This window comes from Hippoglossus hippoglossus, chromosome 12 (assembly GCF_009819705.1).
Source record: "Hippoglossus hippoglossus isolate fHipHip1 chromosome 12, fHipHip1.pri, whole genome shotgun sequence".
NCBI lineage: Eukaryota > Metazoa > Chordata > Actinopteri > Pleuronectiformes > Pleuronectidae > Hippoglossus > Hippoglossus hippoglossus.
Window position 1 is genome coordinate 6,872,709 of NC_047162.1, and position 17,026 is coordinate 6,889,734.

The following is a 17,026-nucleotide window of genomic DNA, read 5'->3' on the forward strand; positions in this document are numbered from 1 at the left end:
ATCCATGTCTTATCACAATGTAATTTTTGCTTTTCGTGCTTTTTAATTAGCTCTTATCTTACCAACCTAACCTGACTCTCCCCTTGAACCTAACAAAACGGCATTAAATGTCGAATGCTTGAAATGACAAGCAAAGAAATTAAAATGTGCAGACCTTAAAATGGCTGTTTATACACAAACAGCCATGACATCACATTGACCCTTTAGAACCAGAACAAGCGCCCAGCAGCTTGGTGACACACTCGTAAATGGTGGTTGGTCATACGGTGACACATAGCCATGTTGTCTAAACTGGGTTTGTCCATGAACAAATGACACGAACACGAAAATGAAAAGGTCACATCAATTACTGCCGTATTACTTTGATGACTTTGTCAGGAATCCTTCTGAAATACTAGAAACTAATCAAACAAGTGGGTATGTTCAGATTTTCTCCATTTTGAATCCATCTAAATCTTATTTACGTTTTATTTACGTAGGCAGTATTGATCCTGCTGAGCCTATTTGACAAAGAAATCTGGATTTCCACTTAATCAGGGCGGCACAGTGGAGCAGTGGTTAGCACCGTCAACTCATGGCAAGAAGGTCCTTGAACCTGTCGCCCAAATTGGGTCTTTCTGTGTGAGGGTTGCATGTTCTCCCTGTGTCTGTGTGGGTTTTCTCCAGATACCCCAGCTTCCTTCCGACAGTCCAAAGACCCAGTATAGTATAATACTGGAGACTCCAAACTGCCCGTAGGTGCCAGCAATATGCCGGCGACCTGTCCAGGCTGAGCCCCACCTCTCACCCAATGATTGGCTCCATAAGATTAGCTCCAGCCCCTGATGACCCTCAAAGGATTTTCATGATAGATAATGGACGGATGGACATAAAATAACATTCAAAGTCAGATTCTGTCTAAGTTGTCTTTGCTCAACTATACTATATTACAATATACTATACTCTATACTTCTACTGATAGTCAACTTACCTTTATCATTACAATTCATTGCTGCTCCGCCTTCCATGCCAACAGCACGTTAAGCCCTGAGGCAAATAGTGATTTGTGAATATGGACTATACAAATACAATTTTATTTATTTTATTGTTTAGATTAATTCATTTGATTGGTTGATTGATTGACATCAGGAAACAGACACAAACACAAATGGCACGTCTTGTTTTCCATTGTGAGGAATCTTCACCTGGACGAGTCACATTACACAAGTTCCTTCTCTGATAACAGTTGTGTTATGCATTCAGGTTAATAGCTCCTCATCAACAGACGAGTCTTTGAACAAGAAGTCTATCCTGTTCTAACTTCCCTTGTTCCAGGCTGACTTTAGAGGCGACTGTTGAAAAAAACAAAAAACCAGAACATGCAAAGGGCATCGAGCTCAGTGCGTGTCAAAGTGTGACAATGGGAAGGTGTGTGACAAAGATGAGTTTATGCAACATGTATGAGTTGTGTGTGTGTGTGTGTGTGTGTGTGTGTGTGTGTGTGTGTGTGTTTATGTGTGTGTGAGATCAGCCTTAATTTGAGGTGGGGGGTGTTCAAGTATCTCAGGTCGGTTGTTTGTAACTCGATGCTGACGTGTGTGTGTGAAAACCCAGGTTTTATTTCCAGTGGTCTCTGTAGAAAACACTTTTTACTTTTCGCCCCTTCGGGCTGTAGCAGATTACCGCTGCATTTCAATGCAAGCTATTTTTAAAGGTAGTGCACGTTCAGAGAGAATAAGAGAGAAACCGCGGTGTGTGACAGTAGCTTTAGGTGTTTTCCTTTAGCGTGCCGTGTCACAGAGGGGGGTTTCTGCTGATTAAAAATTGATGAGGAGCTGAGTGTCGTGTTGCCCGAGCTGAACATTCCTGCACTCTTTAATGTGTGTGTGTGTGTGTGTGTGTGTGTGTGTGTGTGTGTGTGTGTGTGTGTGTGTGTGTGTGTGTGTCTGAGCTACAGACATAGGCTGTGGCTGGACTATTGCGCAGGTATCAGATTTACCTCAGCTCATGTTTCACCTGCTGTTCTTTGTGTGTGTGAGCAGAGAATCAAGAATTAACATCCCTCCCTTACATGTTAATACCACATTTCTCTGTTTCCTTCATGTGTCCTCCTCTGCACATGGTCAATATCTCTCATTGCACATACAAGTGACAAGTATTTCTTTCAGTCTGTCTTTGCTTTTCCATCCTGTTGCATTACACCCTGAGTTTTGAAGACCTTAAAAGACTTTCTCATGTCAGTCTGACATCTATTGGTACTTTTTTTGGAATTCTACCATCGATCTTTACTGAGAAGAGATACCTTCCTTTTGTAATGTATTTCTTCTCTTTAACCAGAAGCTAACAGAGGATTCAGCATTTCAATTTAGACATCAGGTATCTTTCATAGTTTCAGTTTTTTTGGATCAAATTTGGGTTATTTTGGAAAACTCCCACCTCATAGGAAAAACACACTTCAATGCATTTTTGTGTAAAATTGGCACTGCGGATTTTGTCCCCCATCACTTACATTGGAACCTCATAGGGGTCTTTTCACGATCCATTGATAAGCAGATTTACAGCGGCTTAAAACTGTTTTTCGTTTTTTTACAGGTGGATAAGTGAATATGATTTTAAGATGAGCTTCAAGACATGTGTTCTTTTTGGGGGCCCTGGTAACAGGGTGTTTTCTTTAACTGCGCAAAAAACACCCTAATAACCCTATTTGTATTTCTGTTATTGGATGTTGGAGACAAACAGGAAGTTATGTGACCCTGTGGTCTGACACTAAACTATCTCAGTTAATATAACGTACATTTCTTTGTCTGTGAATAACTTTCCGTTGATAAAGAGGAAGCTACGTTTGTTCTACACGAAACATATGAAACAATAATCATTTCCTTATTTGGGTGTAATAACCACAGACTGAATAAATCAGGAAGCTTATTCTTATCATTGTTTTTACACTTTTACAAACAGGGTATGTGTCTGTGGGATCTCAAACAGACAAGTTTAAGTTTACAAAACACAAGAGTGGATGTTTCTGTAACTCAGCTTCACTATAATGAATGGATGAGTGGCAGCAGTGTAATAAAAGCAGATGTCAGATCTGTGTATGCAGCTGTGTTCTCAAGGACCGACCATAAAGTGAGTTCAAAAGTAGAAGGTAGAAAAAGAGAAAGAAAGGTAGGATATAAAAAAGTAGAACTCGACCGATGTATCAGTTTTACTTCCTAATATCAGAATCGGCCCCAAAAAGTCCATATTGGTTGGGCTCTATAAAAAAGAGACATGGAAGAGGGAGGTTACGTGAATGAATGACCTCATCACTGCCCCCTCCCTCCTGTTCAGTGGGATTATGGGTAAACCCCTGGGAGCACATAAGAGTGATTGATTGGTGAAGATCAGAGAGGCCAAAGAAAAACAGAGAGAAATTTGGCACCACTCTCTACCTCATCATTTATGGAGGTTTATTAATTGTAATTAAAGACTTTTATTTATCACTATTTACATTTACATTGGAGACTGGGTGGATTAAAACCTTTTAGTAATTATAAATACAGAGGTGATATCTCATTAGAGCTTAAACCTATAATTATGAATTGTTTCATTACCAGCATTTGTAACTTAAATATGTTTTTGCTTCACTGACAAAAGAAACTTGTTAAACAGTTCAAGAAAAAACATTTTAATTGGTAATGCACAAATTTGTTTTTTTTCTTTCAAATTAAATGTATCTATAGTGTTTATATAACTTGTTTATTTAATTTGTGTGTTACAAATTGAAGCAATTTTTTAAAAGTTGGTAAATATATGTTTGTGTACCTGGCAACCCCAATGTTCTTATTTGTAAGTGTTCTAATAATGAAGCCAACATCTTGTCAACAGACGGATAGATAGATAGATAGATAGATAGATAGATAGATAGATAGATAGATAGATAAAATATCAAATTTATTTCAAAATCAAAGCTGATATCTCTTAGTTTAAGAATAATTGGCCGTGGAGGTTGAAAAGCTGCAGGCAAGTCTTCCTCTAGCCTCACAGGGGCGGATCCAGGGGCAGGGCCGGGGGTTGGGCACTGACCACAGCTGAAATCTAATTGGCCCCTGAAGTGCCCCTGTCAGTGGCCTTTTTCTCTTTTTTTTTTAGAAACTACTCACTTATTAACAATAATAATTGACTATTATTTTACGCAATGTGCTCGAACAAGGAAGTATCTTCAAAATATATTCAATGATGTGTGGCTTTGCTCCGAGCTGTAGCGCTAACAGTAAACAGGGAATGACTTAAATGTGCATCTTACTGAATCAGGAATTGTGCATCCTTGTTGGACATGTAATTGGCCCCTCTGTGTAAATTCTGGCCCCTTGATGGCTCCCAAAAAAATCCTAGATCCGCCACTGCTGCATCCTGACATCACTTAGAACCGTAGCTGCAGGAGGCTTCGCGTAATTGACGGTGATGTAACAGCAACTCAAAGAGGGGGATAAAAGACGATAAGACTCATCTGCTCTGAATGGTGCCTTTTACTCTGCAGAGCCCCGAGCACCAAAAAAAAAAACCGCGGTGACGTGTGTGTGTGTGTGAGTGTGTGTGTGTGTGGGGGGGGGGGGGGGGGGGGGGGGGGGGAGGGGGGTGGGGGTAGAGGAAGCAATATAGGAGGAGAGACAGGGAGAGGGGGGGATCACTCAATAAACACACAGCTCCGCTCCACCATCATGCTGTGGCTGTGACCAGTTGCGCGCAAGAGCCAGGAGGAGCCCGTGACGCGTCCGAGCAGCAGCCGCGGTTCGATCAGCTGTTGTCGGTGATGTACCTGCGCTCTTAGCCGGAGGAGGAACATTCTGGAGGAGGCAGAAAGGGGGGAAAGAGAGAAACAGACGCCGGCTTGTTGTTGTCGCCTTGTCCGCTGGACTGACATCGCATGGGGACATGAACAGTGTGGATCCAGCCTCTAGCAAACTGTTGACTTTCTATCAGCGGTAAAAAACAAACTCAGACATGCAACTCTGCTCTTCCCTGTGTGTTTCCTGCATGATGCCACATCTCATCTGTTGAATGCAAAGCTCTTTCTGCCGTCGCTCTGTCATGTCCCTGCAGCACTGGCATATTTTTACGCATAGCCAAAAAAAAAGAAGAAGGCTGATAACACCTGCTCCTGCTTTACGCAGCATTTAAAGTGCAGTTATTACCCTCCGGCAGTGGCTTTCTAGTGTTTACAGTGTTTGTGTGGAGTGTCATACTTGTGTGGATGTGCATCAAGTGCATGATTTATTGATCTTGTTTTTCCATTTACTGCGGGATGGCTGGCGAACTGAGCCGCCACTGAATCCACAAGTCCTCAGTGTGGAAGTATTGACACTCCGGCACAGACTCTGTCAGCCACAGCAGCTTTTTTAATTAAACCACAGCAGCTGCTTTAGTTTTATTCAACTGTTCAAACTGAATCATCCCTGAGCTGATCTGTCTTCTTCTTCTTCTTCCTCCTCTTTTTTTTATTTTTTCCCGGGTCATTACAGTATAGCCTTTATGGAAAATCATGAATTATTCATGGCGTGCTTTTCAGTCTAAGGTAGACTGGAGGTGCATGCAGCTCTGACAGCAGCAGAATACCGTGTACGGGGCAGAGCATCCGGCTTTAACTGTGCAGTGGAGTTCAGACTTGGTCCAAGGTTACTCTGCTGTTGCTCATTCCCAGCCTCTTTACTGTTGATGGATCTGAAAAGTGCCACCACTGCAGCAGCTCTTTACCAGATAAAGCAGCACCGTGGGGCACAGTGACACTTGAACACAGTCAATGATGCCTGTAGCTCAGGTGCATGTTTCCGTGTTGTAGAGAGAAGAGCCAAAGAAAAGTAAATGAGAATTAAATTCATTAAATGCTCCTGTCATGTTGCTCCCGTGGCATGATTTTGTTTTGTTTTTTGTCACTAAATGATTGTGACTTATTAGTTCAGTAGAAGCTGCAGCAGAAAAGTGGTGGGTTAGTGTTTTACTGTGCATGTCGTGCACCCAGCAACATTTGTAGCTGTAACTGTGTGTTTTGGTGCATGCATCAGCAGAGTTTACATTTGAAATGGTTTGAATCCCAAATTGAACCTTAAGAGAAACACGATTATGAAACAGTTTTCATCTGCATCATTTAACATGTGAAGCTCACATGTCTGCAGTGTAGGAGCTGCTGCAGAAAACATTCCACTGACATTTGAATTATTTAGACTGTCAGAAGCAGCTGGGAGTTGTGGATGTACTATATGTGTGAGGTAATTCTGTACTAGTTGATGGGCTTTTTTATGTTTTTCATCGTCGTTCTCTGCAGTTCTTTTTGTTCTCCTTTTGACACAATCTCATAAAGAGCCACTTTAGGGAATGATCTAAGAGTTTAAAGTGATAAATGGATTGGCTTTTTCTTTTCCTGAGCACGAGGAGGTTTAGTATGATGGGCAGCAGTGTGATTTACTGTATACGTCACTTTTCAGTGGATATGGAGCCTTTCAGTGGCCACTGACCATTGCCTTATGTGACAGAAACCACAATTTGTAACCTTTCCCGTACTCCATTACTGAATATACATTTTACCTCTTTCTGTTTCAGAGCTATTTATCTTTGGTCAAAGCTTTCAAAGTCTTCTTTTTTCTTTGGCCAAAAGCCATTATGCTGCTGGAAAGCAAATATCGGAACTGTGCAGAGTTCGAGTTATGATTTCCAAACATGCGGCCATAGCTTTGAATGCAGGATAATGGTTTCAAGTGTGTTACATGTCACGAAAGGGCGGGTCTGTTATATTTGAATTTGTATTTAGGCACAGTGTTGTGCTAAATGTGGAAGTTACAGTTTATCCTGTGGGAAACAAAGTTTAACGGCCAACTATAGCTGTAGCAATATTTAAGGATATAATATATAACAATTCTTCATTTAAATGTCTGAAAATGACCTGCGATATATATTTTGTTGACTTAACATTCTCCCAAATTTTTTATGTTCAAACTGAGAGAAACCTTGTTATATTCGAGGTAGCGGGGCGCGTCATTTTAGTTGCCTTTTAATTGCGTCATATCAGCGTGACCCGATACTTTCCCCGTCTCTGCTGTAACTCCTCTGGCAAATGATGTAAGACGAAAGAATAACACACTGCTAGCCAGTTAGCCAATTGTTTATTTTTTTCCTTATTTATTCATTGCCATTTGTTGTATAACGTGAATAAAACATTAATACATAACCTCATTCAGGAGGGTGGCACAGTGGTGCAGTGTTAAGTACTGTCCTAGTTCGAATCCTGGTTTGGCCTTACTCTTTCTGTGTGGAGTTAGCATGTTCTCCCCGTGTCCGTGTGGGTTTTCTGCTTGGACCCCGGCTTCCTCCCACAGTCCAAACATCTGCAGATTGGGGTTAAAGTAACTTTAAATTGACAGTTAGTGTGAGTGTGAATGGTTGTTTGTCTCTGTTTGTTGGCCCTGTGATACCCTGTGATACCTGGCCACAGTGTACCCCGCCTCTCGCCCAATGTCAGCTGGGATTGACACCAGCCCCCCCCCCCCCCCCCCCCCCCCCCCCCCCACGCGAACCTCACAGGATAAGCATTATAAATAATGGATGGATGGAAGGTCCTCATCCAAGAACAAGACTTGCGCCATAGTCACCTCAGGTGTATTTTCATTAGCAGTAGTGGTGAAGACAACACCTCCCATGATCCCACGCTGCTTCACGACGTGAGGTCAAACTAGGTCTTTAGTTACTTTTACTGTTTTAATTGGGAGACCCCCGGCAGCCGGGCGAAGTTACAAATTGTTAAAAGTCTTTACTTGAGTGGTGGACAAACCAAAATCATGTCTTAAAAGAGAAAAGAATATATAATGGATATAAAATCTTATGATATCACTGCTCTCTGAGATTTATAGTTATGAAAAAAAAACAACCATGGATCAAACTCAGAACTTACGATTCAGTATTTGCAGTAAAAACATGACTGGTACAAGTTTTAGTCCTTACTTTGGTTACAGTGTCACACTGATTATCACTTTTTGAGTCCGCGTACACCGTACTATACTGTACTTGAAGTCTGAATGTGTCAGCCTCACTGCCCCGCGCTGCCAGAGCTCTGATGACAGGTACACGTTCCTCATCAGACTGGAGGCACTTTACTCCCTTGGCTCTTTCACTTCTTTGATGGGTATTAGCAAAGCTTGACTGTTGCTCTTCTTTTTGATCTGACAGACACTATCTTGTTCACCACAGAGTACACCTCCTGCATGTGCAAAATACCATGGGCACACTGTTCACATGTACATTTAAACATCACCAAAAGCCTCAAACTAATGAGAGCTTTCCAGAGGAGCTTCACCGGGAGATGATGAGGTGGTTTTCTTTAGGAAGGTTCGCTGGGTGGTGCCACTAAATTATCCCCCTCCGACGTACACCCCCTCTCATCACCCCCCACTCAAAGCAAAGGTGAAGGGTAGGAGAGATAGCCACCTGAATGCAGAGAAGACAAAGTGGGCACTTATTAAGGTAGAATGCTGTGATGGAGTCCAGGTTGTGATGGGGCTTCAGCAGACCCCACCCAGATCACCGAAGCCAGCGGGCAGCGAGTAAGGAAGCGGTGATGGATACATCCTGCAGTACAGACACACTTTAAGATATGACCTTTAAGATTGAGTGCACATTATGTATAAACAGTCCCACTCTGGCTCCATCTCCTCCTCCCGCAGAGAGGCGGAGAGAGAGAGAGAGAAACCTGACCAGAGAGGGAAGAGTTGGGGGGAGATAGGCGAGGAGTGGGGGGATGTGGTCCAGAGAGGAGGAGGAAGCAAAAAGCATGCAGGTCATTTACACCCCTCAGACAATCACACAGACATTAGATTCAAACAAATACACAATACATACAAAATACAAACAGCAAATACCCCCCAAGACCTTTTTTAGATTCTTCTATTTGGATGTTGGGTAAAAAGTGCAACAGGAATTTGTGACGGCCCGTTACAGAATGCTTAGTGAAATAAATTCATCCTCATTAAATTGTGTTGTGCCGTCACGGCCGCATATGTGTGGCGGTATATCTAGGTTTTTGCGCAGCAGAATAAGCCTGCTGTAGTAATGACACATAATCTGCCTCGTGTCTCTGTTCACATGCGTGGGAGAGGCAGATGTAACAGTGACGGATGCGGGTGGTGCTGTGCGGTGCGAAGTGACGACTGAACCTCGCCTGCGACCCGGTGGGTTTTGGCACGTTAAGATTTAGGTGCAATTTTACGTTTCTGCTCCTAGTTTTTCCAAAGTGAGCTCCAGTGCACAACACCTGTAGATTTGTATCCTGCTTATCATTGTCATTTGAATCCTTGATGCCTTCTTAGAAACCTGCTGTTTAACTAATCCCTCAAACCACCTTATTTTTCTTGATATTTTTCCAGTTTAACCAGTTTAACCAGTCTCCTTGCATGGTGTGGGACTTTGCTTTGGCGTACCGTACCTCTTGGCAATAATTCTGTAGATTTAAGTAGATTTATATTGCATTTAGTATTACAAAGAAATCAAATGCTGTAAAAGAGCTGTGTGGCTGTGTGTGGATCTTTTTCTTAAATAATATCCCAGCTTGTTCTTTCTGTTTCTTCTTACTCTAAGATTTTAGACTTTTTACAGTGCTATCTACTTAGATCAGGCTGGATCAATAGTAATAGAATCAGCATGACTGAAGATAAGAAGTGATATATGGGTTGTTCAGTGGTACATTGTTACGTCGACCAGTTCACTGTCACAACACTGAGCCTTGAGTCTCCAGAAAAGTTCTTGTGGGGTCATTGTGCTGCAAACTGCTTTGCAACTGAACCTTTAATTCACACGAGTGTAGCTTGATCACATCGCATCACTGGCATGTATCATGAACCAGAATGACCCGTTCTATTCAGTCACGTTTATAGCTCACTTGCTTGTTTGGCTGGTGTTTTAAAGCATTACCAGCTTAGTCCCACCCTTATTGCTGATGCCAAGCAACAAAGCTGCTGTTGGACTCGATGAGAAATGTGTACTGCTAGCTGTTCAGTTGAGTTGAAGCACCAACTCTCTGAAAAAGGGCTTGTCACCGAAACACTATGAATCCTGGGATAAGTTGGCCACCTGTTGGAGCCTGTGTTTCTCGGGTATGAAAGCACTTGGTCTTCAAATGCAGCCTCAGAAGGATGCAGCCCCTGAAATGAGACACAGCTTTAGCGGTAACTTAGTCTAGCGGTTTCCCCCTGTTTTGGTCCCTATGCTAAGCTAAGCTTATTAACGCTTGAATGAAGCTACTGTTGCCAACCGCCCCGTAAAATACGGCTTCGTTCCGTATTTTCACACGGGCGTTTTGTGTGACATAGATTTGTGGGAAACCCTCCTGCTCTGTGATCCCTCCGCCTGTCTCTCAAGGCACACGTCACAACCAACGAGAAGCATGAGTGATAGTGTTGCTAACAGCGGTGGGATATATAAAAATGTTGACTTTCGAGCACAGTCCGCCAGCAAAAAAGAAAAGATTGCAGAAACACAGAAGATAGTGGGAAAATAAGTTTCAATGGCTGGGATCCTGAGGGGACGATGTCTACAAGGCCAACTGCAACATCTGCCACCGTGTGTTTTCTATTTGTCACAGAGGAATTTGTGACATTAAACAAAATGCATCCGGAGAAAATCACAAGAGGAGTGAGAGGCTGCGTAGCGCACAGGGAGCACTCTCAGAGTTCTTTGTACCTCCGGCATCTCAAGATCATTTTTTAAAAACACAATTATTGACATTCTTTTATCTGTGTCTGCATGTTTTGCACTGTTTCAAGTTATATAATGAGTTCACGCCAGAGATAGTTTTTTTTTGCTTCAAATATAAAATATGACTTCAGTTAGCATATAAAATTATATGCTAACTATAGTTCCATTTGAATGCATAGATTTAAGGCACAGATCTTGTCCCATGACAACAAGATCTGCTGTTTTTCCAAAACTATTAAACTTTACCTTCATCACCGCTGCCAAGTAGGTTGTGTTTTCCCCCTTGTCCGCCTTGTTTGTTGGTTGGTTTGTATGTTTGTTTCTAAGCAGGATTATGCAAAGACTACCAAATGCATTTCCACGAAACCTGGTGGAAGGATGGATCAGGTGCAGATTCAGATCAGGGAGACAGATCCAGGAATTATATATTATCTTCTTTAACATTGTGATATTGGGTGTTTTTGACACTTTCACAGATTTCCCTGATTAGTTGCAGTTTGATTGAATTAAAAGGGACTGTTGGGCCTCGGCGGATGTGTGCTCTTCTAGTTCTTAGAAATCGATTTGACGGAAAGGGATCTGTGTCTTTATTGTGAGCTTTTCGACAAGCAACTCAGATAAATAACAACGGTAATAAAGTGTATTGTTGTAGAGATTTTTAGTGCAAATGGAATTTCTTTGTCAAGCATTTTATTCAATGTGACACCAGAGAGAAGTAGACTTGATGTGAGATTGTGTTCCCTAATATAGATCTACGCTGCAAGTGGCTTTTAGGCCCATGTAAATATTGATATTTAGTAAAACGCCTAAGACGACTGTAAAGTTATTGTATGACGTTTTTAAACGTATGCCTTTTGCATGTGTGCCACTTTCCTTTACATGTGTTAGCGATTGTATTCACTCTGTGTGTGCGTTTTACTATTCGACCAGCAGTCAGCTCTCCCAGCCAGTCTCCATCTATCACTCGGCCATAATTCAATCAGGACCCACATCTCAATCAGAACTGGGTTGGCCGCCACTCCCAGCCAGTCGCTGTGCCACTGCCGGCCCCGCCACGCCAAAAGACACACAGACAGGAGGAGGGGGAAGAAAGACAGAAAGAAAAAGAGAAGGGAAGGGCAGAGAGAATGAACGTAGCGGGAAGAAAGTGGTCATGAGCAAGGAGACGAAGTGAGGTTAAAGGGACGGGAGAAAAGCAGATGCTGCGACTGCCCCTCATGTACGAGTGATGTCACAGTTACCGTGTGTTTATGTGGTTTGATGGAGGCCATGTGTGTGACCGTGTGTGTGTTTGTTTTGCAGCTCTGCCTCGGAGGACCTGGGCTGCAGGCGTGGAGACTTCAGCAGGAAACACTATGGGTCGGTGGAGCTGGTGAGTCCCACCCACAACGCACTCATCTGCTTGTTGCTCTCTTTGTGTCTCAGCGTCTCTGTCTGCTCATCTTCTTTCCCCTCCTCCTCCTCCTCCTCGTGATCTCCCCCCCCCTCCCCTCCTGGCTCTCACTCCCATTGTGCTCCCATCTTTTCTGTTGACACTGGGTGGTCAGCGGAGGGGGGGACTTACAAGTCATGACGTACTGGGTGTGGTCCAGAGATGTGCTTATGCCAGAGTGGATCACGGCGGGTGCTCGTTCAGCGCCTCCAAAGTTCCTGTGTTGCTGATGTGAAGCTGCTGCTGCACAGTGTGTGTCTTTGTGGTTGGCTACAAAGCTGTTGAGTCATTGTTGGTTCGAGGGAGTATGCACGAGTGTGTGTGAGTGTGTGTTGCTCCTCTGAGTCTGTACATCCTGATAGCCCAGAGGAGCAGGAAGTCCTAGAGTTTTGCGCTGCGCTCGTACTTCCTACCAGAGACATATTATTGGAGTGCTGCTCACTGCTTGTCCGACAGATTAGTGTTGAGGAGAAACCACATGCTGCCTATCAGCGCCAGCAGACTGACACCACACACTGTACTGCTGTCTGTGGGGGGGGTGAGCCAGGATGAGATCAGGACTGTTTTCCTCTTTTGCACTTCACATGCTGTTATGACTTGTTGTATTCATGAGTCATGTAATGGATGAAAACATGATGATCACAGGTGTAATCATCCCAGGTTTGATGCTAGTTTCCCCACGTCTACGTGGGTTATCATCAGGTACTCTGGCTCCAGCCTCCCACAGTCCAAATATTGGGTTTAGGTTAATTGGAGACTATAAATTGTTCATAGGTGTGAATGGTTGTTTGTTTATGTATATTGACCCTGTGATACATTGACTCCATCTTCCCACGCCACCCTCAAAGGTGAAGAGGAATAGATGATGGCTGGATGGATATGAAATACAGCAATTAAAAACACATTATATATAGTTAAGTGAGGCAAGCAGCAATTAATGAAAAACCAAAGTGTGTGAAAGAAATTTTCTGTTGTATCTTAGTTGACAAGTTTGACTCCAGATCATGTTTTGAATGTCTCAAGTCAAGTGGGAGATACTGATTCAAAGAACGGTCTCCTTTATAACAGAGACCAGCGTCTGTGACTCATCCTGTTTGTTTTGTGGTTGGCCTCATAGAAGCCACGGCAATAAGAGCATGTACCTCCACAGACACAAATATGATTCACTCTTGTCCCCACAGCTTTCAGATATGCACTGAATTCCACAGTTCCTCCATATGTTCTGCAGAGGAGGTGCATGTGTGAATGCAAATGTCCGAGTGAAACGCTCCGCAGTCTCTGCTGACTTTTTATCAAATCCAGGAGAAGTTGTGGGGGGGTTGATAACACTTCGAACAGGCGACAGACGCAGAAAGAAAAAAGAAAAAAAGAAAACAAATATCTCCTGGTGGAAAAAGGGTGTTATTCACATAGAGGACACAGACTAATGTGTCAAGAGAGTTTGTGGTGATAAGTGTGTTGCCACGTGATCTCCGCAGCAGCATGAATACATCACTTCCTGCCTCTTCCTGCGGCACCCGGCTGCTCCACCTCTCGCCTGAATATTGCGGAGGATTCGTTGCTGTTGTGAACGTGTCTGTGTAGAAAACCTCTCCCTGTGCATGTGTGAAAACAGACTCTGTGTAAACTCCGTAACCAATTCTCTGGATTCTACCTGCAGCTGGTGTCTGAAAACGACTTTACAGTATAAACCAACTACTTGTGACATTATAGACCTATAATATGTAATTACATTTGAGTGTATGTATGGAGCGTTGCCAAATTTTGAGATACATACTCTGTTTTAAGTCATTTTGATAATAAACATTTGCATTAAGAGGTTGTGTGGATCAGGAACACTTTGGGAAAACACATTTCTGTGTCTCTTATTTAGAACAGATTGTTTCTATCAGGGTTTTCTTTTTGCTTAATGATCACATCCGCGTGCTCACATTTAGCGTGTTGATGTTTAGTTAATACTCCATTTACCATATACATATTTGTTTTCTTTTCAAACAATAAAGTTGAGAATATCATTAGTTTTATACACATTCAAAAACAATGAAAAGCTGAAATTTGGATGTGCCGGCACAAGTCAGAGGATGAAAGTCGTAACGATTCATTCTCTTCAGACAGTTTTTACCAAATCTCATCACAATCCACCAACAATATTTACATAACTTCAATGAAGAAAAAGTTATAACATCATGGATGCACAAGAGGAAAAGCCACGGAGTCGGCAAAGTCATTAGGCTACATCGTCAGGAGACAATGAATATCTCTATTTCCAAAGTAGGTATAAAAGCTATGTAAAGTTACAAAAATAAATAAATGAGATAAATAGATAAATTACATCCTATTCCTGATTCCTATTCTTGTTACATGCAAAAAGTCAAAAACAAAGTAGGGAGTTGAATTCACTGAATACACTAAGGAGTAAGAACATCAATACACTGCTGCTGCACACACACACACACTCACACACATTGGCCATCAGCCCATATTACATGCCCAACTCACTGCAGTCAACACATGAGAGGTTCCCACAAACGTCAGCTCACACTCAAATACACACAAACCCTGCATGACGGCCTCTGCACTCGCAGGTAGAGACAAACAGCACGAACACACAGGCATCTCCCGCCCTGTTTTGTCTCCTCGATTCTGTCACACCTCCACGGTCCACTCTCAGAGGCTTAATTGTGCATTGCGCACTAGAGCTGAAGCCGACCGCAATTAAACCCATTTAATCCTGACACAGCAGCTCTGAGAGAGTGGTGGTGTTTTCCCACTGAATTGAATTGTCCTTACTCGAGGCCCAGAGATGAAGGCGGTGACGAATAGGGGGAGAAGTGGGCGCCAACTGTGTCTGAAGCTGTGTGCTGTGACACACAGGGAAATAAAGGCATGTTGATTCTGTCTGTGTGTGTGTGTGTGTGTGTGTGTGTGTGTGTGTGTGTGTGCGTGCGTGCGTGCGTGCGTGCGTGCGTGCGTGCGTCTTTGCATGCGTGTGTATGTTCACAATTATTTGTCTCAGCTCTGTGTTGCATTGCATGTCGCAGTTTACAGCAATAACTGCAACTGAGACTAGTGTTTGTGTGTGTGTGTGTGTGTGTGTGTGTGTGTGTGTGTGTGTGTGCGTGTGTGCGCGTGTGTGCGTGTGGTGTGTGTGTGTTGAGAGGTTATAGCTGTCAGTCCTGCACAGTCACTGGTGAGCAGACGGCTCCTCTCCCACCTGCTTACCAGTGTTACTGTCACTGCCTCGGAGGCTTTTCACTGCACTGTCACACCGAGTTTATTCCCACTCTCGGCGCGGGTGTGTCTCATCATGCGTGTCGCCGCCTGTTTGTGTTTATTGACATTAAAGTGAAACTGTGTAACTTTTGCTGAACAGCGGGCAACGTGGCCACACGTGGATATTACAAGATAACGGCAAACTGCGTTTTCCTTCGTGAGGATTGGTGCGTTTAATTCACATTTTGTTTTTGTGATACATCTGTTACAAGTCATGAACTGTCTCGGTAGTTTCAGCTACACAGTAACAACATGTAACTAAGCTAATATTGCCCACTTTTGTGTTTTGTTATCCACTTGGACGCAGTTGAAATTTTCTTTTGGGCTCAGTGTTGCCCAAAAGAAATTTTGCATGTATTTGACACTTGCTGAATCTGCCGGAATCAGAGATTCTGGTCTTGGTAACGTGGTGCAGTGATGCTAAATTTAGCTGCAAACTTAGTGTAACGTAATTAGACCTATAGCAGTGCTAACTAAACATAGAGAATTGAGTATATAGCCGCCATTGTTGTTGTTGTTTCTGGTGCATGCTCATTACACAAAACAGTAAGAATGCGTGAAGTAAGCTGTGATGTCATCGTTTTCAAAATGCTCTGTTTATCATGTACACAAGGATACACAGAAACTAGACTTTTTGAAAAAAGTGCACTTTGGAAGGTGAAAGGCCCAAATGCAAAAGAAATAGTTTATTTTGCTAAATATCCCCGTAAGTGTGGACAGGGCGTAAATCTGGGCTGTGGAGACCAAAGCTTGTTCTAGCTCCTTTAAACCATGCATTACTTGGTTGGATAATTTTTTTCTCTATAGCATTTGGTAATGCATTTGGAATTCTTCAAAAATACATGTGCATCCTTGAAAGTAATTTAATTTTTAAGACATGTAATTGTATCAGTATCTCTCAGGTCTCTCTGTCTTACTAGAACATTATAATGTACTGTATAGCGGAATAAAGGCTCAGTGCCGTTTCTGATCATAACCCCTGTCACATGTGTGAGAGCATCACACCTCTTTAAAAGTCATTTAAAACACCTCAGAGTGTTTGGTTACTCATCCAAACATCCTAGAATATGAAACTCTCTCCCTCTATCTCTCGCTGTTGTCTGTCAGTCTGTCCCTCCTGCTCGTCTCTAACTAATCGTATTTCACGGCAGCTGTCGCTCTGCTGCTGTGCTGTGGGATCCCAGGCTTCGCTGCAGCATTCGAGGGCCCTTATGGCTGCTGCACCCATACCAGCGTGTCTCCTGGATGGGTGGGCGGCCCACTGGCTTCAGTCCTAGTCATTAGTTTAGTCATCACCAGTGTTGCCGTGGCATCAATGGGCAGATATCGACATGGGGCCGTTGTTATTGGTCCTAGCCACAGGCAACGTGGATGCTAATCCGGGTGCAGTCGATGGCTGCATGGCAAACAGCCACATTACAGACGTTGTTAGTCTCTGATTTACATTCTCACCTCTGATTCTCCTCTTGACAGTGGTAGGTTGTTATTTCATGTCTACATATACGTTGTGCAGTCCTTAGTTTGTCTGATCTCAGTAACACAGGTCACAAGCTACTAACTAATCACATATTTTTTTAATTGATCCAAATGGTTATACTACAGAAGACTAAATCTATTAACATGTAT

General features: G+C 43.0%; 1 protein-coding gene across 6 annotated transcripts in view; it reads left to right on the plus strand.

The window, feature by feature from the left end:
• The window catches only part of garnl3 (GTPase activating Rap/RanGAP domain like 3), a 66,200-nt gene that overhangs the window by 13,957 nt on the left and 35,217 nt on the right, over positions 1–17,026 (plus strand). For 5 of the 6 annotated variants that reach the window (XM_034602272.1, XM_034602265.1, XM_034602271.1 and 2 more), the window contains exon 3: positions 11,998–12,067. In XM_034602272.1, the coding sequence (XP_034458163.1) occupies positions 11,998–12,067 (70 nt within the window). Of the gene's footprint in view, positions 1–4,641; positions 4,944–11,997; positions 12,068–17,026 lie in introns of those variants that run through there. The other variant, XM_034602268.1, reaches the window with a different exon arrangement.